This window comes from Metarhizium robertsii, assembly GCF_000187425.2.
Source record: "Metarhizium robertsii ARSEF 23 chromosome Unknown MAA_Scf_7, whole genome shotgun sequence".
Classification (NCBI taxonomy): domain Eukaryota; kingdom Fungi; phylum Ascomycota; class Sordariomycetes; order Hypocreales; family Clavicipitaceae; genus Metarhizium; species Metarhizium robertsii.
The window spans coordinates 440,057-462,672 of NW_011942215.1; the positions used below are offsets into that span (position 1 = coordinate 440,057).

Consider the following 22,616-nt stretch of genomic DNA (forward strand, 5'->3'; position numbering starts at 1 on the left):
GAGCCCCTCGTGCCGCTCGACGAGAACCGCACGCACCAGCGCCTCGGCACCATCAAGTCGGCGTTGCTCATCTGGTCCACGCTCTTGGGCCTCAGCCCGATCCTCAGGTCCCTCACCGAGTCGACCAGCAGCGACAGCATCTGGGCCATCTCCTTCTGGCTGCTCGCCATCAACATCTTCTTCTTTGACTACTCGGGCGGCGTGGGCGCCAAGTTCCCCGCGTCGCTGTCGACCAATGCCGCGCTCATGGCGTCCACCGTGCTTGCCAGCCGCCTGCCCTCCACCGGACAGGTCTTCAGCCTGACGCTGTTCAGCATCGAGGTGTTTGGGCTGTTCCCCGTATTTAGACGGCACATCCGCCACCGCAGCTGGAGATACCACGTTCTTCAGACGGTGGTTCTCGTCCTGGGCGCCGGTCTGGGCGTGGGCATGGTTGTGGGCGCCGGTCAGGGCCGGAGATGGCCGTGGAAGAGCGGCATCGTCGGCATGATCCTGTCCGTCGTGATTGCCGCGCTGGCCACGGGTGGGTGTAGTTGGTGGCTAATTGGGCTGCAAAAGTACAAGAATGAGATTCGGGGCCCCTGGGATCCTGCCCGGCCCATTATTATGAGTAGGACGAGGTGGAACGATAGATGAAGCACATGATGGGCGAAAGAAAAGATGCGGTAAAGATATGTATATAATACTAATACTGCTGTGCACTAATATACTTTACCTGTTCGGAGAGAACGGGAATAGCGTACTGTCTGGTGTCATTTATAGCGCAGGGCCGGCTGGGCACACGTTTTCACGAAATACATTGTATGTGCTGACTCCTGGGTATTCAATGACATGCCGTTGGACACACTGCGTCTCGAAAACATATGCTTTGCCCAACATGTGCACGTATATGTATGTACAAGGAGCTGCGTGCAAAAAGTCGACTTACAGCAGGGCAGACACCGTCTTCCGCTGGCATCCCAAGACAATGAATGCGTTGCGTGCCCCTTTGGATTTGACGATTGCAAGCACGGCGGTGGGCGTTCAATTGCCGTTGGCGACTGTTTCAACGGTACCGAGCATTCGCACGTTGCAGCCAAGGTACTTACTTAAGTAAGTAGTGGGCAGGATCGACACGGTCGAACGGCAGTCAGAAGACCATGCGATGTTCCGCCCTGGACGTATTGCGGTGCCGAGCCAGTTGTGTGATTCGCCCTTTTGACGCGAAACCATCTGCTGCGCAATTCCACGCCAAACAAAGGGACAAGAAAACAACCGATAGTTGGCAGGCCGCAGTCAATAGTAACCGGATCAGAAACACGTCTTTCATACTCCGTACTGGCATAATATGGGGGACACGGCAGCTCAGGTTGGGCTAACCGGCATGCGGCCAGCGCTTTCGTCCAACAACGAACGGGAGCTGATGATCAGCTGAACCGTCGAGCACTCGAGCGGCAACACAGGCATACCATGTTAAATAGACCATCACGCATTAAAAAATAGATTAAATAAAGAAAAATAAATTACTACTACTAGTAACAAGTCATGAGCTTTTCTCGCGCCCGTTTGTGGAGGCGCTGCATGGCTTTCAGTCGCCTGAAAGACCACAAAAGCCCCTTTGTTTCATTCAGCAACATTGAACACAAAGGGCGGAGTCGGGGAAGCTTCTTAGACCATGTCTAATGCTGCAGCCAGAGCGGGAGTCAAAGGCTTGTTTTTTCGCTAGCTGCACGGCAACTGGGATGACTTGACGGGACTTGGCTGTTGGGCCGGCGCCACAACATTAGAGTGACCAGGGGGCATTGACATGGGCACATGCATGCGTGTGGACATGACAGTGACCTGTCTTAATGCTCGTTATGTTGCAGGTTGGTGGACAAGTGGGCCGGTGCAACAACAGAGGCCTCGCCTTGACCCTGCACAACCTTTGGCTGACCTGAAAAAAAAAATGATGAAAAAATTACTCCGTACGCAGTGCTCCGTACGGAGTAGTACTCCGATGTGAATAGTAGCAGCTGTCCGGAGCAACAAAGTCGTCACAAAGTCGTCTTCTTCTGTGGTGGGTGAGATTAACCCGAGATCCACCGCACGCGCGTGGGCTGGTTGTACAGCGTATCGTGTGCTATTTCCGTTTCTTCGATGACCTTGGATATTCCCTTGATCCTTGGGCTGGCTGACGATACGCATGAGCAGCATCATGTCAGCGTCAGATGAAGCAGCCCGATGCTTGAACCGGATCCTTCTCCTTTAGGCTGGGCGATGGCCTTTGCATTCTCACAGTCGGCCACCATCCATGCTGCACTCAGGTGTTCATGAACCCAGCCAAACTTGCAGGGCCTGATTGGATTGTACATGGAGTACTACTCCGTACGGCGGAACGTCGGTGCCGATGATCGGTGGGCAGCGCAACGATGCTAGTTGTTACTACCTGCATCATGGTGGGCTGGCGCTTCTCGTGTTCAGAGCTGTTTCCGTTACGTTGGGCCACGGACAATATCTACTACTTCCCATGCTCCTCCGCAGTACTCTCACACAGAAACGTCTTGGGCCGCAGGACCATGTGTTTCTGTGTACACGGTATGTACGGCCTATTTCCGGTTGTAATTGGTGCACGTTTTGTGTGGGATTAATTGATGTAGCTAGTACGGAGTACTCCGTAGTATCGAAGTGTTGGAGAAGGCCAGGAAACGAGGCCATCTTTTTGCCCCTGGTCAACCAGGCCATCTCGCAAGCACCCTCTTGCTTCGAAGCCCGGCGCCCGCCAAAGGATACAACGTGACTGTGAGCACAGAGCACATGTAGTATTACTACGTACTCCGTATAGACCAATGTGACGGGCCACGGCGGTAATGAATGCAGCGTAGCCCAGGTATGCAACTGTCCAAAGTCCAATCTGCCAGGAGAGACTGTCTGACAAGGGGGAGATCAGTGCATGGTGCAGGCCTGCGACCAACAACACCGTGGTTTCTATTACTGTCTTGGGTGTTCCTAGCACTGGTTATTTTATTGCGATACACTTTTGCCAGCATCCTTGAATTTCGTTCCCAGCCTCCTACTCCGTATATTGGCCGTATACGGCGCAATCCCGCCAGAGTTTCGCATGAGTCCTCACAAGGTCGATTCATGCCGCGGACTCCGTACACGGCCTGAAGAAACCAAAGAAACTAGGAGATTGCGTGGCGTGGCGAGGCGTGGCGAGAGGCTTCTCTTCCCCTTGGCTGGGTGTTTAAGCTGTGGCTGTACGTGCAGAAAATACTGGAGACTGCTTCTAAAGTTGGCTCAAGGGAAGCGGCCGTGTCGGATCGTCGTCGGCTCGCCCTACTTTTTGGCACAAGCTTTCCTCCCGTACCAGCCAGGAAACTTTTTTCTGGGCGCCCGTCGGCCAGGAATAGCCGCGTACCCCTTGGGCTAATGAGGCAAGGCTCAGGGGGGGCCAGACGCCACGGCTGGGACCACGGATTGGGACAGTATTGCTTTGGCGATGATGCTTCGGGGCCATCAGCCAATTTCGACTGGTGAGTGGCCGAGCCCGGGGCCCCCATGTATCTCTGGAGCTCTCTGCGCCTCCATCTGGATGCAAGCTGGCAAGTTGGCAGCGTGATGGAACATGCTCAAGTGGAGCAGCTACCTCGTAGCCTGGAGGGAGGGAGGAAAGATGGAGAGGGAGGATGGAGAAGGAGGATGGGGAGGCTGTGTGGACTCTCGATCCTGGAGCAGTGATTGTCTGGCCGACGGCGAAATCAAAGCAAAGCAACCTTGCCGGACCCCGGGCACGGGTATGCCTCAAAGTAGCCAGATACTCTGGATTTCCTGCCGATCTCGTATCTTTTCCCACTCGCTTCCCGGCACGGGTACAGCTTGGGCATGTGCAGGCGCCTGGTCAGATACCTGCGCCCCGTCCTAAATTACATCTTTTCTCCAGTGTTCTCATCCTAGTGCTCGACGCTCGACGCTGACTGCGAACAGCTCTTGCCACCTCTGCTTAAAAGGCCCCTTGGCCAACCCACCCTTCGTCACGCAGCTCTGCTCCCTCTTCTTCTCCATCCTCTCGTGCCTTCATCGTCTCCAAGAAACGCCTCAGCTGTCAATTCTTGTACATACCCGACTTGTCGTCTACGTACTCTACTGCAAATCACCCTCGTTCAAAATGAAGGCTACTTTCGTTACCCTCGCTCTTGCTGGCTTCGCCGCCGCCCAGAACCTCGAAGGCGTCGACCCTTGCGTTGTATGTTGAACCTCGAATAACTGTCCCAACTGGCGGGAAATGGATCAATGGACTGACAATACTTCCACAGAGAGGCTGCATCGAGAAATCTTTCCCCTCGGTTGGCTGCACTGGTTCTGAAGCTGAGATCGCTGCGTGCGCCTGCAAGCCCGAGACACAGGCCAAGCTCATCGCCCCCGTTTCCTCGTGTGCTACCCAGAACAAGTGCGATATCAGTGATCTCGCCAAGGCTCAGTCCATAGCCAAGGCGCAGTGCGACGCTGTGGCTTCTGGCTCTGCCTCTGCTTCGGGATCTGCCTCTGCCACTGCCACCGGCTCAGCTACCGAGTCCCAGTCTGCTTCTGCTTCTGGCTCTTCTGCTCCTGTCGTCCCTACCGTGTCCACTGGTACCGGTGGTGTCCCTACTCAAAGCAAGAACCAGACCGCTTCCGCCACCAGCGGAGCTACTGGCACCACCAAGGCTCCTACCTCCTCCCAGGGTTCCGGCAGCGCCACCAGGTCCGGCACTGGCTCTGTCCCTACCACTACTGGTGCTGCCGCTGCTGGTCCCGTTGTCGGCGCTCTCGCTGCCGTCCTTGCTGCTGCTTTGGCTCTGTAAGCATTTGCGTTTTAGAGATGTTAGAGTCTATGTCTTGTCAATGAGACTAGTCTAGCGGCTGTTATTTCGAATGATACATGAATAATACGGGACACATTAGCAGAAGGAATTCGAAAAGTGGTACATGGGGTCTTTTATATTCAGAATGTAGTCCAATACTTGTGGACAACTAATTAATATCACGTCTAATCTATGAACCCAAGTGAAAAAATGTCGGACTGGGATGTAATTTGAAATATTCCTTGCGCTGAAGGCCTTATGTACGGTGAATGGAAGTGCGTCTTTTCTCGGCGTTTGGGAGATCTATGTCGATTATCCAAGGTAATTGTGATGGTCGATATCGGATGTCCATGATTGATGCGTTGAGGAACAAGGTTTGCTTCCCTGGATCAACACGTGTCTGTTGTTCCGTCAAATCAATATGGTATCCGCGTTGATTGCTTAGGTGTGCCAACTTCTGTCTTGCCTCTGGACATGTCCCCTCTGTGTCGGCGGCAAACATTGGTCGCAGCCCATGTAATGTCTGAATCGGACCCGACGTGGCCTCGTCCATGACATATTCCATGGTCGGCCGGGGCACAGAGAACCCGGGCTCGTCTCTGTCGAGCCAGGTACCCCGATAAGCCCCCCATCCCTCGTGGATATGGCCAAAGCAATGAATCCGCGGCCTTGCATCCGCAACCGCCTTGAAGAGATGCTCACATCCCGCGTGGTGCGGCTGGCCCAATCTCTTGGATATGCCCGCCTCGTCCAGCACGCCGTACGGCGGACCATGGGTCATGGCCACGTCTATGCCGGGCGGAAGCGCAAAGTCATGGTGGCCGGGGTACTGGAATGCCCACCCGCCGTAGATGGGCGTATACTGACTTGCGTATACTCTGATCAGGGCGCCGTTTTCCAAGGCGAATTCGTACGTGCCCTCTGTTAAATACAGGACGCCGTCCCTTTGAGCGTCCTGCACAATGTCCTGAACTGCGCGTGATTCTTGCTCGGCCTCTGGGTCCGAGTCGTACGTGGGGTCTAGTGAGATATCGTGGTTTCCGGCAATGACCAGCTTCAGAGGTGCGTTTAGAGACCGGAGCATGGAGAACGTGGTCTCGTACTCGGGAATGGAGCTGCGCTTTGTGAGGTCGCCGCAGTGCAGGACGAGGTCGGCGGGCGGGAGGGGGTCTCTGTAGCCGGTGGTGACGCGGACGAGGTCGGCCGTTTCGAATTCGTTGGGGGCTGGCGGTGGATGAGGCCTTGATGCGTGGGTATCTGATATGATGAGGATGCGGGTTTTGATTCTCGACATTGTGAGGTTGAGTTGGTGGTGCTTCTTTCGGTTGGTGGTTTGGTTTTATATCATGAAGGTGTGAGCTGTGGTGGCTTGTTGTTGGCTGCCTGGCGTGAAGTATCAGTGTCCTGTTTATATGCGAAAAGAGTATGAGGGGGGTGGAATATGGGAGACGTATAAGATACTCAGGGTGTATGGCACGAATATTTCATTATATGTGATGTCTTGAAGAACACGCGGAGGATAGAAATGTACCTTTGGAGGTTCTTTAAGTCAGATGTAGTTGAACATGTGGGGCCAAGCTGGTGCTGTCCTCTCTCTCCAATCCAATTCGCATATCCCAACACTCATCCTTCCATCGCCTTGACGTCAACCACAGCCACAACCGTCTCGCAGCTCCCCCGTCTCGCAACGATGGCAGCCGACGCTTCACAAGACGTTCCTATGGACATGTCTCCTCCTGCGCCGCCCACCGACGAGCCCATGTACGGCGGCTACTCGCGCTTCGAGATTGAACTAGAGGTACAAGCAGCCCTCTCCTCTCTTCTTCTGCAAAGTCCCTACTTAGAATCTTGAAGCCTAACGCGCCCACAGTTCGTCCAATCCCTCGCAAATCCCTTCTATCTCAACCACCTCGCCTCCCAGAAACTCCTCACGCAGCCGGCCTTTGTCGCCTACCTCGCCTACCTGCAGTACTGGACGAAGCCGCCATATCTCAAATACCTGACGTACCCGGGCCCGACGCTCAAGCACCTTGAACTCCTACAGGAAGAGCGGTTTCGACAAGATATTATGAGCCCCGACCTGGTGCAGAAGTTGGTAGAGGACGAGATGAAGGCTTCTGTGCAGTGGCACCGGGAGTGATTTAAGTCAACCGCGTCACGGTCTACCAAGTCATCCACGAGGTTGGGGACAAGAATTTCAGGACAAGAGTATCAGAATGGATAATCTCCTACCCAGCTACACAAGGAAAAAAGCATGCACCAAGATTCGCTCCCAGGCTCTAGAAGTCACAAAACGCCAAATACAAAACCCCCAATTCCCCAAACCACAGGTCCTACATACACACGGCGCAGACATCCAAATACCCATTAATTCTCTCTCCATCGGTTCCCACAAGTCATGCACTTGAAAAAGCTGGTCATGGGTTCATCCGCACTTCGAATCTGCACCTGGAAAAATGCGGCCTCGTCGCCGTCGCAGCCTTCGGCAGGACACTGCGCGCGGCCCTTTTGCGCATTATCCCACGCGCCCGGCCCGCCAAAGACGTCCTCCTTTTCCTTGCGCTCAAATACGCGGCGCGAGAAGACGGGCTCGGTGATGGTGTGCTCAAACGGACAGGTGCGGCACTCGAGGCGGTTGGTGCGCTGGTTTGTGAGGGACACGGTGAGGATGTTGGCGCATTGCGGGCAGACTATATAACGATTAGCATCCTTGGATAATAATCATGGCCCGTCAAAAAAACAGGGTACCTGAAGGGAAACATACAGAGCAGCATGGTGGGCTAGGACTCCGTTGGCCGTGTATACAATCAGAGCAGTAGCCGCCTGAAGAGACGCCAGCGATTAAATCTACCGGATGCCAAGGCTTTGCGTGCGCATAAGTTGTCGCAGGTGAAGGAAGAAAAAAAAGTCAATGTTGGTAGATTCCAGCGCAATCCAAATCCGGCAGTGGGGTTCCAAAGCTGTCAGCCAACCAAGGCAGAACCTTGCGCCTGACGGTCGGTCACCACCCGTCAACAGGTTTCCGCCAGCGAGGTACGGAGTACCGCCTCCATGTCCGCCCCCACCGCAAATGCCCCTCCACACTGAACCACCGACGGTGAGACAAAACCACATCATCACTTAAAGGCACATCCTCCTCACCAACCGCCCATACCCCCCCCCAAATCCCATCTCCCACCAGCACAACCACCACCATGGCCGCCGACGAAGAACACGAGGCAAGAGCCAACAACCCCCCCAATCCAGAACCAACCATCTGACAAAAAAGCCAGGGCGCCTCGATCAAAGAACTCCTCATCGAGGCCTGCCGCCGCAACAACACCGACCTCCTCGAAGAAGTCCTCCACGACAAGCCCGACGCCGAAATCACCGCCCTCCTCAACAACACCACCACCGTAATGGGCAACCACCTCTACCACGAGGCCGCATCCCACGGCAACTGTGCGCCTCCCCTCCGCCCCCTCCAACCTCAACCCGCAAAACGCAGACTAACACCGCTTGCGGGGGGAAACAGACGAAATCATCGACCTCCTCCTCGACCAACCCTCGTTCGAATGCGACCCGATCAACCGCCTCGAGGGCGACACGCCGTTGCACACCGCCATCCGCTGGCTCAACGCCGAGCCCCCCGCCCAGCGCGCCTTTGGCAAGGCCCTCGTCGAGATGATGCTCGAGGCCGGCTCGAACCCGCGCGTCAAGAACAAGGGCGGCCTGACGGCCCTGCAGCTCGTCGACCCCCGCAACGCCGAGCTGCGCCAGCTCATCCAGCAGCACGAGTATACAAACCAGAACGCGGGCGACTTTATTACCGTCGACGCCGGCGCCGCCAACAACAAGGGGAGTAGTAATCATGCGGCGGCTGTGGGGCAGCAGAGCGATGGTGGTGGTGATGATGATGATGCCGAGTTTAGCGGTAGTGACGACGAGGAAAGGGCCGAGTGGGAGCGGAGGAGAAGGGAAAGGCGGAAATGATGGCATCGAAAACGGTCTGTCGGTTTTGTGGTCATGTCTAGATTCTACTTTGATTGGCGACGTTGCTCTTTTTTTTTTTTTCGAGCCTGGGACGTACAGCATGTCATGAATATACGGGTGTTTACTATTAGCAATCACGAATTAAGCGCTAGATCAGCTCACTGGCAGCAAGTAGACGGGTTACTACTAAAAGCACAGCATTTACTACTAGGCCTAATCGTGTAAAGTGAAACAGTAGGGTATATGGTTCTAGGATCTGATCCATCTTGCAATTCATTGTTCCTTCTTGTGCCTCGCAATTCATTCCACAACAGTTCTACCCAGGTGGTGGAGCGCAATGGCTACAATTGACAAAAACAACACAACCCAGCATCTACTCATACCATCATCAGAAAAGCAATGAGTGAAGCAAGCAAAGAAACAGTCAGTCCGTTCGATGGTATCAGCCCGCCAGCTGCTCCCTTGTCAGCTTCGATATAGGTGACGTTCCGAAGCATCCTTATAGACCGTCTTGACAGGCTGCCGCCACTTGCCAACTCAGACAACTCTTTGCCCAACTGCCGTAAAATATTAGTCGATCGACCAGACGGACAAATGACCACCTCCCAGCCACCTCCCTTTGGAACGATAAATGTCGACTTTTGGTCGTCAAAGGCAAAGCTGTATGCGTCGGGACACACCGCCTTGACTGCTTTACTGTAGCTCGATGGCTTGCAAATATTGGGGTCGTGATACCTTCCGACACAGCAATCTTTATCCGAGCCACTTGCCGCACAGGCACTGTTGCAAGGTGAAAATGCTGGCCGTTGGATGTTGTCGTCGGGATACGGGTATACGCCGTCTCCAGGCTTAGTGGGAGGAAAGGCAAGATTGGGCCACGGACACCAGCTTTCAACGCTTTGATTCGTTTCATCTGGTTCCCACGGGACCGGGAATGTAGAGTTGGTGTAAGCTGTGCCTGTCTTGGCCTGGCTGAAGAGCCACCCCGCCGTGGCAATGCACGCGCAGTTTGTCAGATTTGGAGGGATATATGTTGTATTCTTGGCTGGTATGTAGTTGATTCCCATGGGGAGGTTGTAGCCATCAACTAAAGATATGTCGTAAAAGGTTTGCATCCCAGTCACTCCTCCGGCCAGGTTGAACTCTGCAAGTGTCGCAGGAGTTGCTCCCTGGAGGCAATGTTAACGTCGACACAGAACAGAACCATGAGCGAATACGGATGAAGCAAACTTACGCTAAACTCGCAATCAAGCTTAGAAAAGCAGTCCCCTGTCTTGCAAGCACACGATTCACCATTGACTGTACAATTCGTCCTCCCCCAAACTCGGCCCTGCCAATCTGGCGCAACCCATAACGTTTTATTCTTTCCAGGCGCCAATTCGAACCCTCCAGTTCCGGGCCCAGTACCAGATTGGGTGGCAATGCCAGGCCAGATTGTCGTTTCGCATTTGTTGGTCACAACAAGTGGTACTTTGCCCTCCCAATCTTCTGGAGGACCTCTCTTTGCGGGGATGCTCCGTTTTGTATGGCGAAAGAATTCTGCCTGCCAGTGTCCCTTTCTGTGAGATGCTATTCCCAAGTGGGCCGCTGGAACGAGGGATCCAAAGGTAACGAAGATGAGCAGCAGTCGATTCATGGAAGATTGATATCGAGGTGTTGCAGCTGTAAAATGTGGTGACGTGGCCATTGCTCGTTTTTCTGTTCGCGGAGGGAGCCTCGTCTTGGTGTTATCAACCTCCTGCTGTTGTTGTCGTTGGAGCAAGAAGATGGCAGGGGTGACGGTTGTGAGATCCAAGACAAAAGTACTCCCCGTTACTGAAAAATAGAAGTTCTCATCTCTTTTCGTCCTTTAAACGTTGGATGTTGTTAGAAATATATGTTTGAATGGCGATTTGAGAAGCTGAAACTGGCATGTAACGTCAGAAGCCGCCGTTGAGAGTTGGCGGAGCGATTCTTCCCCAAACGCCAAATAATTCATGCGCCGGCCCTAACAAACCAGGTTCACCCCTGCCCAGATATCCTGAGCCACCAGGTCCCAAAAAGAAGCAATGCAAGATTGGATGTGTTAATATAAAATAGAGCACGTGTGCGATGAGCTGAAGACTATGCTGCGTAGTTCAGAGGTACGGAGGAAGCGCCAGTATGGAGGAAGAAGACAATAAATATAAACTGGACCAGGAGGTGCGGAGTGGAACAACGAATATAACAATACAAACGTAATTCTGGAAATGGGAACGCATAAAAATATCACAGGTGGCCTGTCCAGCAGGATTGGCGGAGGTTAAGCTTCTTGAGAAATGAGAGGGTGAAGAAGCGCTGTTCGTTTGCCTCGCTGGCCAAGAACGGGTCCATGGCCATCTCAGTGTAAAGGTATGACGCAGGAAGGACTGGCTGTCATGTTCCCGTTTCTCAAGTTGGCAGCCGCGACAGGGACCAGGAACATGCTGCCCCACCTTCACCCCGCGAGGTTCAATGTTGCATCCGTCCATTGATCCAATCCATCAACGAACCATCCCACCAACGGGACCCCGCCAACCCGTCACTTCCTCACACTCTTGTCTCACATCTCGATGACGACTTCAGGCCCAAGCCAACCAGGTCCAAAGCCCCTCCAGTTGCCATGTACGGAGTAGGACCAACTCTCTGGCTCACTTACTCCGTACTGCACAAGCAATGTCGGCTTGTAACACAAACATCGATTATCTAAAATATTCCTATATTCCTAAGACACGTTCCGTCTTCTGCTACTACGCATGATAAAATATCAGGCTCCAAATATGCTTTGTGCAAAAAAAAAAAAAAAATTATAAAAAAACAAAAACCTAGGCTTTTCCAGCTTTTTTTAAGATTTCGTCCGCAGTTCTTTGTAATCCAACTGACAATTGATACTATCGTCGAAGAACCAAACCGTCCGTAGCCTCGGCCGCGATATCCGCCTCATCAATTCGTAGTTCCCTAATCGTCACCCTCCATTAGCGCGCTGAATATTCTCCTAGGTATCATTTAATGTCAACTCCGGATGTAAGGTATCCAAGCTCTACTGATAAAACGGATCAAACGACATCACCGTGTTGCCCTCTGCATTTTTTTTTGTGTCAGCTTCCGTTTATCTAAAGCGAGCCCTGCATCGGCCCATGACTTCGCCCTGGCAGACCAATTCGGCGCTGAATTCCGAACCATCAAGCGTCAGGTAGATATCAAAGTAAACACGATAAAATGTTCCTTGGGGCGTGTCCATGCGCTCAAAGTCCTTTTCAAGGTTCTTGCGCGACAGATCGGAAGTGAGAGTGACGACTTCCTTGATACCTGCTGAATGGTTAGTGAACGCCGCCCTTGAATCTTCATTATCATAGCATTGAAATGGCCGCAACTTACGAGGATCCTTGGTGTATTCAGGGCATACGTCGTCATCGCAGGCATACAACACGTCTTCGTACATGAGGGTCGCGCCAGGCGCAACTTGTCGGAAGAATGAAACCTTGACTGGTTCGCCGTTCTTGACCTTTTGTCCCTTCTGCACGAAAATTTGTCGGGTGAACTTGCATCTGTCCTTTCCATCCAAAGATGGGACACGGTAGGCCTCGGGGTGGTATCCCTCTTTGAATGGCTGTAGCGTAGCCATGAGATAGTGGCGACGAGCAACACGATGTGTAATGATGCGTTCGGTAATACCAGCGGTGACTGCACCCTTGACGATGGCCGCCACCGAGTCCATGGGCCTCACCACCTTGGACTGGAACTGCGGTGGAACATGCAGCTTGATCTGCTGAAAGAGGTACTCGGACGCACCGAAACCACCAACCACCAAGATGTTTTGTAGCGTTCGGTTCTGTGCCTGGATAGCAATAATTTGGTTTCGGACCAACTCGAGAATTCGGTTGACAACTGGCTCGAAGCACTGCAAAATCTCCTCGTTGGTGAAAGTCATGTAGCCTTCTTCGATGCCGGCCTCGGGGAATTCGGCTTCGATACCAACGTCGACGGCCCACTTTTGCCCATTGTTTCTGAAATCGGCCTTGATTCTGTTTTCAAAGTCCATGATGCATTTGGCGTATACTCGACCGGCGGTCTTGGAGCCGTCCGGCAACTTCATTTTCCTAATCTTGGTCCGGAGGATGTTGCTGAAGTTGCGGTTCAAGGCGGTGGAGCCACAGGAATCTCCAGATCCCGCAGTGCACTCTGCAACAGTAAAAGGGTTCTCCTCTTCAACTTCGTATGCAATCAAATCCACAGTACCACCACCGCAGTCCACAATCAGGACGGCGTCGTGGACTTTTAGGTTTAGGAGTCCCGTCTTGGAGCAGAAAAGCGCGGCAGCCTCGGGTTCCGAAACCAGGGTCAAGCGGTTGTCGTTCTCGTCACGAAGGAAGCCAGCCTGGATGGCGGCGGCTCGGGTGGCGGCTTTACCAGCATCGTTCCAGATGGCAGGGACGGTCAGATAGTATCGAATGTTGCGTTCCTCCCGGTTGAACACTTCTCCCAGTGTCTTTTGCAGTGCTGATCGCATGGCTTGTCGAAGCTTGAACAGGTAGTCGGCTGCCACATCGATTTCGGATTTGCCAGGGGGAAGGGGAGGCAGATTAATAGGATCAATATACGTATTGCCACTGAGCATCAGCTGCAACTTGAACCATTCCACCTTTTGAACACCTGGCTTTGGGTAACCAGTTGGCGCCAACGCGTCAGCAATATCTGGACCCCATCCTACGACCTTTTGATACTGATCGTAGTAAAGCACCGTGGGAATCTGTGGTGCGATCCCGTTAGCTCCTCTTGAACAAAGTTCCGCGCTCGGAGTGATGATTTCTTCACCTTTTGCTTGGTATATGAACCAGCACCTGGCCATTCCGTGATGATATCTTCTTTCGCCTCGTTATTCGTCGCAAACGCGAAGGCAACACCGGAAAAGGTGGTACCCTGAAAGTTGTATTGCTTGTTAGCAAACCATGCTCAAAGCTGTTGCCCGCAACACAAGGCAAAGGATCCCGGGGCCGCACTAACAAAATCGATGCCAACAATGAGCTGTGCCTTGCTCTTGCTGGCGCCCTCAACCTCGGCAGCGGGATTGGGATTGGGCCGCTGGAACTGTTGCGCAATGGGAACTCCCTGAGCCGGAGGAGGGCCAGGAGGATATCCCTGTGGTGCACCAAAGCCCGGGGGAGGACCGCCAGGGCCGCCCGGAGGAGGGCCGCCCATGGGAGGAGGGCCTTGGCCCATGGCAGCCATGTTGGGAGGTGGATATCCAACGGGCGCACCGGTGTTGATGGGAGGAGGGCCTCCAACCATCTGGCTTGGCGGGGTGCGGTTGCTGCCCTGGAGAGGCGACGTACGATCGCCAGGGCCGGCGGGAGGATAGTTGGCCGTGTAGCTCGGCGGGCGATTGCCAGCTCCGGGGTGGTTCATTGGGAGACTGGTGGTCGAGGACGCGGCGCCGATGGGCGGCGTCTGTCCGGGCAGAGGAGCTTGGTGTTGAGGTATTTGAGCTGGAGGATGGCCTGGAGGAGGGGTACCAGCGGGCGGGACCCCGTCGGTGGTCTGGATGCTGGCGGTTGACTTGCGCTTTCCGAACCCGAAGCCTTTGAGGCGGGAGTTCATATAACTCATATGGAAGGAAAGGAAGGGGGAAAAGGGTAGAGCAGTTGGGCCGGCGGACGAGAGGAGAAAAGGGAACAAGAAACGGCCGGGCCAGGACTGGGCTGGTAGGGCTCGCGTAAGGCAGCACTTGAGCGTGGCGGACGCAAGCAGACCGGACACGAAGGACACACTCGGCAATCACCTGAGCAGCGAGGACGAGGAGGCTCAAGAGGGTTCTCTGGGGGTCGAGCTTGGGTCAGAAATTAGCAACACAGGGCAGAATGGGGCTCAGCAGCCGGGCTGGCGGAGAGGCAGAGAGGCAGAGAGAGAGGGGGGGAGCTGTTGAGCAGGCGGCGAAGCCAGAGGCACGGCGTCAGCAATGTCTGTGATTTGCGCCAGGGCTTGTGGCTGAATGCGACGTTTGGTGCCTCGAGGCTGGAGCAGGACGATGGATGGCCGTGGCCTTGGTGGAGGCGCAAGACTGGACGGAGGACGAAGGCTGCGATTGTGTGGCCGACGTGCGCATGTGGCGAGGCGGGATGGCGCTGAGCTGAGATTGAGGAGACTCAGCCTTCCAAAGGTGCAAGTACCGACGTGTCTGGAACAGAGTTGTGTGTCAAGATGGATATATAGTGGCTGTAGATGGTTTGATGGTGTACGGAGTAGATGGCATAACGAGATGGGGGACGTGAGGACGGCGCAAGCACGGCATGCGAGGACATCCAGGATATGCAACGCGGCCGGCGGTTGGTCTTGGTCATCATGATGGGATGCCAAACAGTCCAGATGTCCTTGGCCGTCCCCGCGGAGTATGTACTACCAGACCATGAAATGGCACCGAGTACATGTATCCACTAGCATTGGTGTATTTATTCTCCTACATCTACTCCGTACGCACCATGGCACAAGAGGTGCTCTACTGTCCTCGAGGGACCTTGCCACGACATGGCGTCTCGAGGATTCTGCTGCAGCTTGGTCCGAGTAACGACTACAGGCAGAGAGAGGGGCCAGCGCGTGAAAATGCAGACTGGACAAATCATCCGTTCCGTCAAGTTACACATGCCCAACCAACCGCTGGCCCAGTTGGCGCGCCGTTCCTTTTCCCGCTTCAACCGTGTGTGAAGCCGTTGGCGCGAGAGGTCGCCAACCTCGCGAGTCCAGGGGAGCGGCCAAATAGTAGTACTACTAGTACTCAATGGCGGGAAAAACGCCTCCTTGTCCCGACCCATCATTGATGCTGCGACGGGAACATCGTGGGGGGACGCTCCATCTCATGCAGGACTTTTTTGCTTTGTCGGTAGGACTTTGGCCAGCTTGGCGGGGTTTTCCATATCAATTTGCTCGAGCGAGAAACGGGCGGGGAAGCCGGGATGCGCCAACGGGCTGCCTGGTTGGCTGGCTGGGTGGCTGGCCCTGGCGTTGGCGTCTCTCACGTCAACTGCCACGTCGGTTTGACGGCTGTCGCGACGCAGCGCATCACAGTCGCCGCTTTTAGCCCCGCCAGCCTCGTCATTGCGTGGCTTGTCCGCTTAGTCGCCTGTGTATGTACCTTGGCACCTTGCCTTGGGCACGCACTCGCGCAGCCAGCAACATCTCAGCTGGTCTGGTCCAACTTGAAGCAGAATTCATCGACCCCATCCATACTCCGTACATGCTGGGGGAGCACAAGAAAGAGCCCAAGACTTCCCCCTCAGTATTCCATCTGGCAGCCCAATTTCTGCGCCGCCAGCTCCCACTGGTGGGATTGATGGAAGAGAAATGCTCGTGCTCTTTGCTGCCCCATGCAGGCTGCCAATTCAAGCACGGCGGCATTCGAGACCCAACTACGGAATACTGGGGGTGCGTTCTGAGGCTGAGAATAAGCAGCGTCGGGCTGAAAAGTGTGTTGGTGCATGGCTTCGGTATTCTTAGGGCGGCGCTGACATTCATCTCTGCTGGGTTTGAGGTGTGAAGAAGGACCAGCGAACAAGAATAGTCCTGAAAAGTCAACGGCTCTCTCTCTCTCTCTCTCTTTGCACACCTTGTGATAAATTGCCCGGTGGACGCGAATGCCAACGTCGTCTTCTGTACAGTATGAAGAGCTTAGCGATCTTATCTCGTAAATTGTCAAGGCATGTATGGAAGATGCCGAGCAACATGGTCAAAGTAACGGATATACTTAAGGAATAGAAGCAGAGACTGGCGAGCATTTCGCTTGCAACAGTCGCCCGATATGGAGGCCAACATGTCCCGGAGATGCTACTTCCTATAGAGTAGCAAATCGATCTGGGTCATAAGGTGTGCTTCATTTATCTTGTCCCATTCAGAAAATGACCTTCGATTTCTGTAGCCAGCTAATCGCCCCTAAGAACGTAAGAGGACCATGGGAAAGAGAACAGTAGTTTCTTCGGACTTATACTTTGAATCGGCCAGGACTGTTCTCAAGGGCTACTTTGGCCACAAATTCCGTTTTTTCCCAGTCACAAGATAACGTGGGGAGCCGATCCAGCAGTCGAGTACTTCTTCAAAAGTGGTTCCAAATCATCGCGAGCCATGAAAACAATACGTATATTCCTTCCGAAGTCGCAGTTTACAAATAATGCCACCTCTTGACTTCACGATTCGCCCACAAAAGGATCAAAGGGTCTACCCAAGAGGCGCCAAAATCTGACTGGGGGGCTGTCGGTTTGAGCTCTCAGGAACTAGACGAGGAAGAGGGTATCTTGTTTGTCTTAACCGTTGCCGTCATGAAAAGATAAGCCAGGCAGGGCTGTTGAGTTGGGTGCAACCCACTGGGTATGTGAACGGACTAAGAATCTATCATCGATATCGTTGTGCTGTATCTTCCTAGCCATACCCATCAGTTTACAGAGCTTACGACAACATTGAAGGCTGATACGAATTAGTTTGCAATGACTGAGTTACTTATCAGCCCAAAATTTTTGGGGAGAGAAAAGGCTTGTCCAGGAGCCTTCTTCAACGCCTCGTTGTCCATAGGTGGAAAACTAGAATGAGAGAAGAGGGCTGTTCTGCGACAGACAACTCCAAGTAGTTCAGGCCCAACTCAACCCGTTTGGTAGATGACAGGCCTTGGTTTGGTATCGAAAACTCCAGACGCAAAATTGATCGAACTATGGCATATACACGGTCAGGTCAAAACCAGAACTAGCCGCTTCAAGCCCTGAAGCGTAGGATTGACGATGCCAACTATTGCGGGCTACCTTGGAATTCGAAATCGGTCATCAGTGCTGCCTTTGGTTAGTACCTCATCACTGAAAATTGGCGAGAACTTTTAGGGATGTGTATATATTGACTCGTTGGGCTATCGAGTTGGATCATCGATAGCTCGATTATCCAAGTACCAATGTTATCTAACACACGGCGGCGCTGCGATCGTCGTCGGTATAGATGAACCAATTATAGACATAGAGAAACACACCATTAAAACTTCATTGGTGGCTTTGAGGCCTCAACAACTTACGCGACGTTAATGGAGAAACATACGCGTCCTTCTTTAGTAGTAGTAGTAGTACTATGTGTTGAGATGCTTTGTCGTGAGACGCAATACCGAATGAGCCCTTGATGCAAGTCATTGCACGGGGTCCCTTGCGCAAGGTGAAATTACCACTCACCTGTTTAATAGATGTCTCAGAAGTCGAAATATCCTTATGGGATTGGTGGCAAGATTTGTCTTTTGATCGAAGACGGGTGGCTTCAGACATGATGCAAATAGCATATGCCAGTCACCACACCTCTTCCCGTGGCAGAAATAAAGAGACTCACTAGCCTGTTGTACAGCGGCCCACAGGAGGCTCTTGAGCTTTGCAAGGTTTGGTGTGATCTGCATGGGGACTGGAAATGAGCGATGTGATCAGTACCATCCTCCCCTTGGCCGCAACTTAAGCATTCTCGCTTGACGGATGCGTCAGAACCACGTGGATATAAGCGAGGCTCGACAAATCAGGACTGATGCAACAACTACTCGCAAACTCAATCGTGACTCTCTGTGGTAAATAAAGCAAAGCACAGGAAACTCTCGTCGAATTTGCGGCATCCCCAGGTGGGTTGCGTAATAATAGAGGCCGTCTTCTTCCGCTGACGTCGTTTTGCAGCGACGGTGGGACTGGAAGCTCATTTGGAATAGCTGGCGGAACAAAGAATTTTTCCAACGACAGACTGGCATCTTCTAAATTCGAACATTGGTGAAATCGGACCTATTGCTACCATCGGAACGAGGGCGGTGCCCCCCTGGAATAACGGGGCATTCTGCATGGCAATGACGAAGATGATCCACAAGCGGACGAGGAAATAGCGCACAAAGACGTGCAGGCCGTCATCTCATCGAGTGCAGAGATGCTGAACACCCAAGCGACGGGTTGCTGGTGGATGTGCAACTGCCTTCCCTCTGCTCTCGCCGAGTTGTTGCTCAAGATAGATTCGAGGGATGAAGAAGTTGAGACTTGCTTGATGTTGAGGTGTCAAGAATGGGAGTCGAAGAGGCCAAGCCCCTCCCTTGTTTCCACGCCGGGTAACGGGTCTATCGGCAGGGTTAAAGGACACTTGTACTCGGTACCCAAGCTAAGAGGTCAAGACCGCACAACTTGCACAAATAGGCCACCGCCGCCCGGTCCCAAGTCGGTGGCCTGTATGTATGAATGGCCGCCGTTATTTTTTTTTTTAGACACTGAACACTGGGGGCTTTCAACCGTTTGCCTCGCCCATTGCTGCCTCTGCCCAACTTCGTGTCGGCTCCTCTCTCTGGTTGGCGGTGCAGGGGCAATGGGGAGAAGGGAAACGCGATACTAAACCACGCCCAAGAAGGTCCTTGAGCCGTCTCATTGACGTCGTCCCAGCCTCTCTGCCCGCGATTCACGACTCACGCCTCGGACTCTGAACGTCAGCCTGCTCGTTTTGTCTCCGCTCGGCGGGGATCGTCTCTCTCGGCAGTCTCTCGGCCATATTCGTTCAAGGCCGTACGGCACGGAGCACCGAGTCCAGTCTGGTCCTGTTCGCCTGGGTTGACGACCCTGGGCGTGGAGTAGTTATCCGGCCCGTCTTTTCCAGGTTTTGGCCGGCCAAGCCGCGGCGTATTGCTGGGCGGTGCAGGACTGGTCAGGACGGTCAAGCCCACGCGAGCAACCCAGCCTGGGCCGTTTTGAAGGCGTGGCTGCGTGCGACTGCAACGGATTGACTCTCTCATAGGAATAGCGAGGATACACGCAACAGACCGGCACAACGGCGGCGCTCAGCAGGGTCGGCACTGGCGCCGGTTGGCGTCCGCGCCGGGGGGACGCAGAAACAGAGACCAGCAATACAGGGAAGCATCATGAGGCGAATCCGGTGGCAACTTGGACCAGCCGGCACTGGTGGCTTATTCCAGCCTTGGTGGCCGTGGCTGCAGTGGTACGTTGACCGTTTTCCCATGTACCTTCAGTCTTTCCTCTGTGCCGTCTGGGCATTGCCCCAAGACCTTGCGCACCATACTCGTCCACAGCACAATTTCCTCAATCCTTCGGGCCTTGGGTTTTGCCTTGTGCATGTGCAATTGATGCTCGATTGCCCATGCAAACACGCTTCCTCGGCCGCAGCATGCAAGTCAGCCAGCATGATGCGACGTGGTGAGCTCGCCACTGCACAATCTGCGCCATGCCCAAGTGGTGCTAGCGCGGGAAATGGACCAGCTTCTCATGCTTCAGTGTTCCATCAACTGTCTGGGCCCACATCCCACAACATGGACTGGAAGCTTCAATGTTCAGTGTTGTTCTGGCTTGTCGCCCAGAGGCCCTCGCAAAAGTCTGGGTCCCCGCATTGCTCCAGACGCCCCCATATGCTCCCCATTTGCTCCCCATTCTGACACCCATCCCCCCATCAATTGTCCAATTGACCTCCATCTCGAGCTCCAGCAGCACCCCGAGCTTTCTTCACCACCACATCCCTGCAATCCCCGAGTAGTCTTGCGCCAGTGGCTCAAACTGCATCATCATCCCACAATTACCCATTGACTATTCGTCCTGTTGCGGCCGCTAACTTTGCCAGCAGCTTGCCTGTCTCGTGCTCCACGACGCCGCGCTCGACAGCTCGCTGGTGCTGGTGCCGTCACCCTTCTTCTTCTTCTTCTCCTTCTTCCCCTTCCCCTTCTCCCACCTCAACTCTTATTCTTCTTCCCTGTTTAGCCTTGTCTTTCCTCCGTCTGTCCTCGAACCGCCCGAGTTGGTTTGCGTGAACCCTGCACCATTTCCAGTACTGGCGCCAGTCTCGAGACCTCTCACCACCATGGCGCTTGCCGACAAGACGAAGCGAGTGGTCTCGCAGTTCGACTTTTCCGACGCAGACGTCAACCTCCATGTTCAAGAATTCCTGAAGCAAATGAGTAAGCTTGACCTGTTGTCGCAAACATGGCGTGTCAGCGCGTCTCCGTTGGCTGAATGTTGCTGACGCCACTTGGCAGAGGAGGGTTTGGAAACCGACGGCACCAGCATCAGCCAGATTCCTACCTATGTTACCGGAGTTCCTAATGGCACCGAAAAGGTACGACACCATAGCTCATGTTTTCATGCGTTGGCATTTTGTGGCCTGCTTCCGACCAGCCCTTTCTAAACGCTTCATGCACAGGGCCTGTACTTGGCGGTTGATCTGGGTGGCACCAACTTCCGTGTCTGCTCCATCCACCTCAACGGCGATACGACCTTTAACCTGACATACAACAAAGTGGCCATTCCCAAGGAGCTCATGGTTGCGAAAACTGCCAAAGAGCTCTTTGCCTTTTTGGCCAAGCAAATTGAGCTGTTCCTTCGAGAACACCACGCCGAGCACTTTGAGAGCCATGTGCGTCGCAGAGCTACCGCTAGTACCCCAATGGGTTACCGTGACGAGCAGATTTTTCGCCTTGGATTTACTTTTAGCTTTCCCGTGAAGCAATTAGGCATCAACAAGGGTTACCTCATTCGCTGGACCAAGGGTTTCGACATCCCCGATGCCGTTGGCAAGGATGTTTGTCGCTTGTTGCAGGACGAGATTGATAACCTGAGCCTCCCGGTCAAGGTTGCGGCTCTTGTCAACGACACAGTCGGCACTCTGATGGCAAGATCCTATACGTCTACTGGTAAACACCGCTCTTTATTGGGTGGCATCTTTGGAACTGGTACAAATGGAGCCTATATCGAAAAGACTGCCAATATCAAGAAACCAATTGAAGGTGAATATGATACGTCGACTGGTGAAATGGTCATCAACACCGAGTGGGGTTCATTCGATAACCAGCTCAATGTCCTGCCTTCTACTCCATGGGACAAGGCACTGGATGCCGAAAGCGTAAATCCTGGTATCCAGATGTTTGAGAAGCGTGTTTCAGGAATGTTCCTGGGAGAAATCGTACGGTTGACCGTTGTGGACATGATCAAAGATGATGGCATCAGCCTTTTCCGAGACGCAAACTCTAGCTTCAACGACAGATCCACCACCACGAGCATTGGGCCGAAGTCAAGTATCTTTGAGGCATGGGGACTCGACAGCGCCATCATGTCCGTCGCCGCAGCTGACAACACCCCCGAGCTTTCTACGATACGACTGGAACTGGAAAAGTCTCTGGACATTTACGCTCCGTCATTGGAAGATGCCCAGGCGTTCAAAGCTATCTCCGATGCCGTCGCGCGCCGAGCAGCCAGATTGTCGGCAGTGGCCATTGGCGCCATTGCGCTACAATCAGGCAGGCTTGATGACCCCGAGGAGGAGGTGCTCGATATTGGTGTCGATGGTAGCTTGGTTGAGCATTATCCCTTTTTCCGGGACATGATCTACGAGGCCCTTGGCGCCATCGATGGCATTGGAGCTGAAAAGGTTGCAAAGATTCGAATTGGTATTGCCAAGGATGGAAGTGGAGTAGGAGCAGCTCTGATTGCCTTGATTGCCGCTCGTATGGAGAAGCCTGGCGATTTCCTTGCTGATCTGCGCTCGGATATCAAGAGACGGCTCGAGAAGATTCCTTCCAATGTATCGACATCGGTCGAGGATCCGGTACAGTCATTGACACCGCTGGTAGTGGGTGGTCTTGTTGCAGTGGCCGCAATTGCGGGCATCTGGTGGAGCAGGCGCAGGTGAGATGATTGACGATGGTGCAGGACAGCCTTTTTGTTCTTGGGCGCAGAAACGGAGTTTTGGGTGATGGGGTTTTTTTCCTTTTCTCAACTGTATCAATTATCTGGGTAAATTACCGAATCATGAGCCATGTGTTCCAAGCACGGTAGCAAAGCAAATCTTTGGGGTGCATATTCATGCTCTATCTTGTATTTC

At 53.6% G+C, this 22,616-nt stretch overlaps 9 protein-coding genes across 9 annotated transcripts in view; 5 read left to right on the forward strand and 4 right to left on the reverse strand.

The window, feature by feature from the left end:
• The window catches only part of MAA_00817 (Phosphatidylinositol N-acetylglucosaminyltransferase), a gene marked incomplete at both ends in the record, with an annotated part of 2,591 nt that extends 972 nt beyond the window's left edge, over nt 1-1,619 (forward strand). The window contains 4 exons of the mRNA XM_007818815.1: nt 40-523; nt 726-801; nt 931-1,092; nt 1,523-1,619. Coding sequence (XP_007817006.1) covers nt 40-523; nt 726-801; nt 931-1,092; nt 1,523-1,619 — 819 coding nt within the window. The remainder of the gene's footprint in view (nt 1-39; nt 524-725; nt 802-930; nt 1,093-1,522) is intronic.
• Nucleotides 1,620-4,126: 2,507 nt separating this feature from the next.
• MAA_00816 (uncharacterized protein) lies at nt 4,127-4,802 on the forward strand (the record flags this gene model as incomplete). The annotated part of the gene is made up of 2 exons (XM_007818814.1): nt 4,127-4,204; nt 4,275-4,802. 2 exons carry the CDS (start codon nt 4,127-4,129, stop codon nt 4,800-4,802), a joined length of 606 nt encoding a protein of 201 aa, XP_007817005.1.
• Nucleotides 4,803-5,058: 256 nt separating this feature from the next.
• MAA_00815 (metallophosphoesterase domain-containing protein) lies at nt 5,059-6,096 on the reverse strand (the record flags this gene model as incomplete). Its single annotated transcript, XM_007818813.1, has 1 exon — nt 5,059-6,096. One exon carries the CDS (start codon nt 6,094-6,096, stop codon nt 5,059-5,061), a length of 1,038 nt encoding a protein of 345 aa, XP_007817004.1.
• A 396-nt stretch (nt 6,097-6,492) lies between these two features.
• MAA_00814 (mediator of RNA polymerase II transcription subunit 31) lies at nt 6,493-6,942 on the forward strand (the record flags this gene model as incomplete). Its single annotated transcript, XM_007818812.1, has 2 exons — nt 6,493-6,600; nt 6,673-6,942. 2 exons carry the CDS (start codon nt 6,493-6,495, stop codon nt 6,940-6,942), a joined length of 378 nt encoding a protein of 125 aa, XP_007817003.1.
• A 227-nt stretch (nt 6,943-7,169) lies between these two features.
• MAA_00813 (Zinc finger, TFIIS-type) lies at nt 7,170-7,576 on the reverse strand (the record flags this gene model as incomplete). The annotated part of the gene is made up of 2 exons (XM_007818811.1): nt 7,170-7,492; nt 7,567-7,576. The coding sequence occupies 2 exons, from the start codon at nt 7,574-7,576 to the stop codon at nt 7,170-7,172; spliced, it is 333 nt and encodes a 110-aa protein (XP_007817002.1).
• A 296-nt stretch (nt 7,577-7,872) lies between these two features.
• Nucleotides 7,873-8,774, forward strand: MAA_00812 (Ankyrin repeat-containing domain protein; the record flags this gene model as incomplete). The annotated part of the gene is made up of 3 exons (XM_007818810.1): nt 7,873-7,899; nt 8,075-8,243; nt 8,317-8,774. 3 exons carry the CDS (start codon nt 7,873-7,875, stop codon nt 8,772-8,774), a joined length of 654 nt encoding a protein of 217 aa, XP_007817001.1.
• Nucleotides 8,775-9,151: 377 nt separating this feature from the next.
• Nucleotides 9,152-10,461, reverse strand: MAA_00811 (Thaumatin, pathogenesis-related protein; the record flags this gene model as incomplete). Its single annotated transcript, XM_007818809.1, has 2 exons — nt 9,152-9,943; nt 10,009-10,461. 2 exons carry the CDS (start codon nt 10,459-10,461, stop codon nt 9,152-9,154), a joined length of 1,245 nt encoding a protein of 414 aa, XP_007817000.1.
• Nucleotides 10,462-11,880: 1,419 nt separating this feature from the next.
• On the reverse strand, nt 11,881-14,378 carry MAA_00810 (hsp70-like protein; the record flags this gene model as incomplete). The annotated part of the gene is made up of 4 exons (XM_007818808.2): nt 11,881-12,080; nt 12,150-13,521; nt 13,587-13,691; nt 13,776-14,378. 4 exons carry the CDS (start codon nt 14,376-14,378, stop codon nt 11,881-11,883), a joined length of 2,280 nt encoding a protein of 759 aa, XP_007816999.2.
• A 6,222-nt stretch (nt 14,379-20,600) lies between these two features.
• Nucleotides 20,601-22,424, forward strand: MAA_00809 (glucokinase; the record flags this gene model as incomplete). Its single annotated transcript, XM_007818807.1, has 3 exons — nt 20,601-20,697; nt 20,776-20,855; nt 20,940-22,424. 3 exons carry the CDS (start codon nt 20,601-20,603, stop codon nt 22,422-22,424), a joined length of 1,662 nt encoding a protein of 553 aa, XP_007816998.1.
• Between the last annotated feature and the right edge of the window lie 192 nt (nt 22,425-22,616).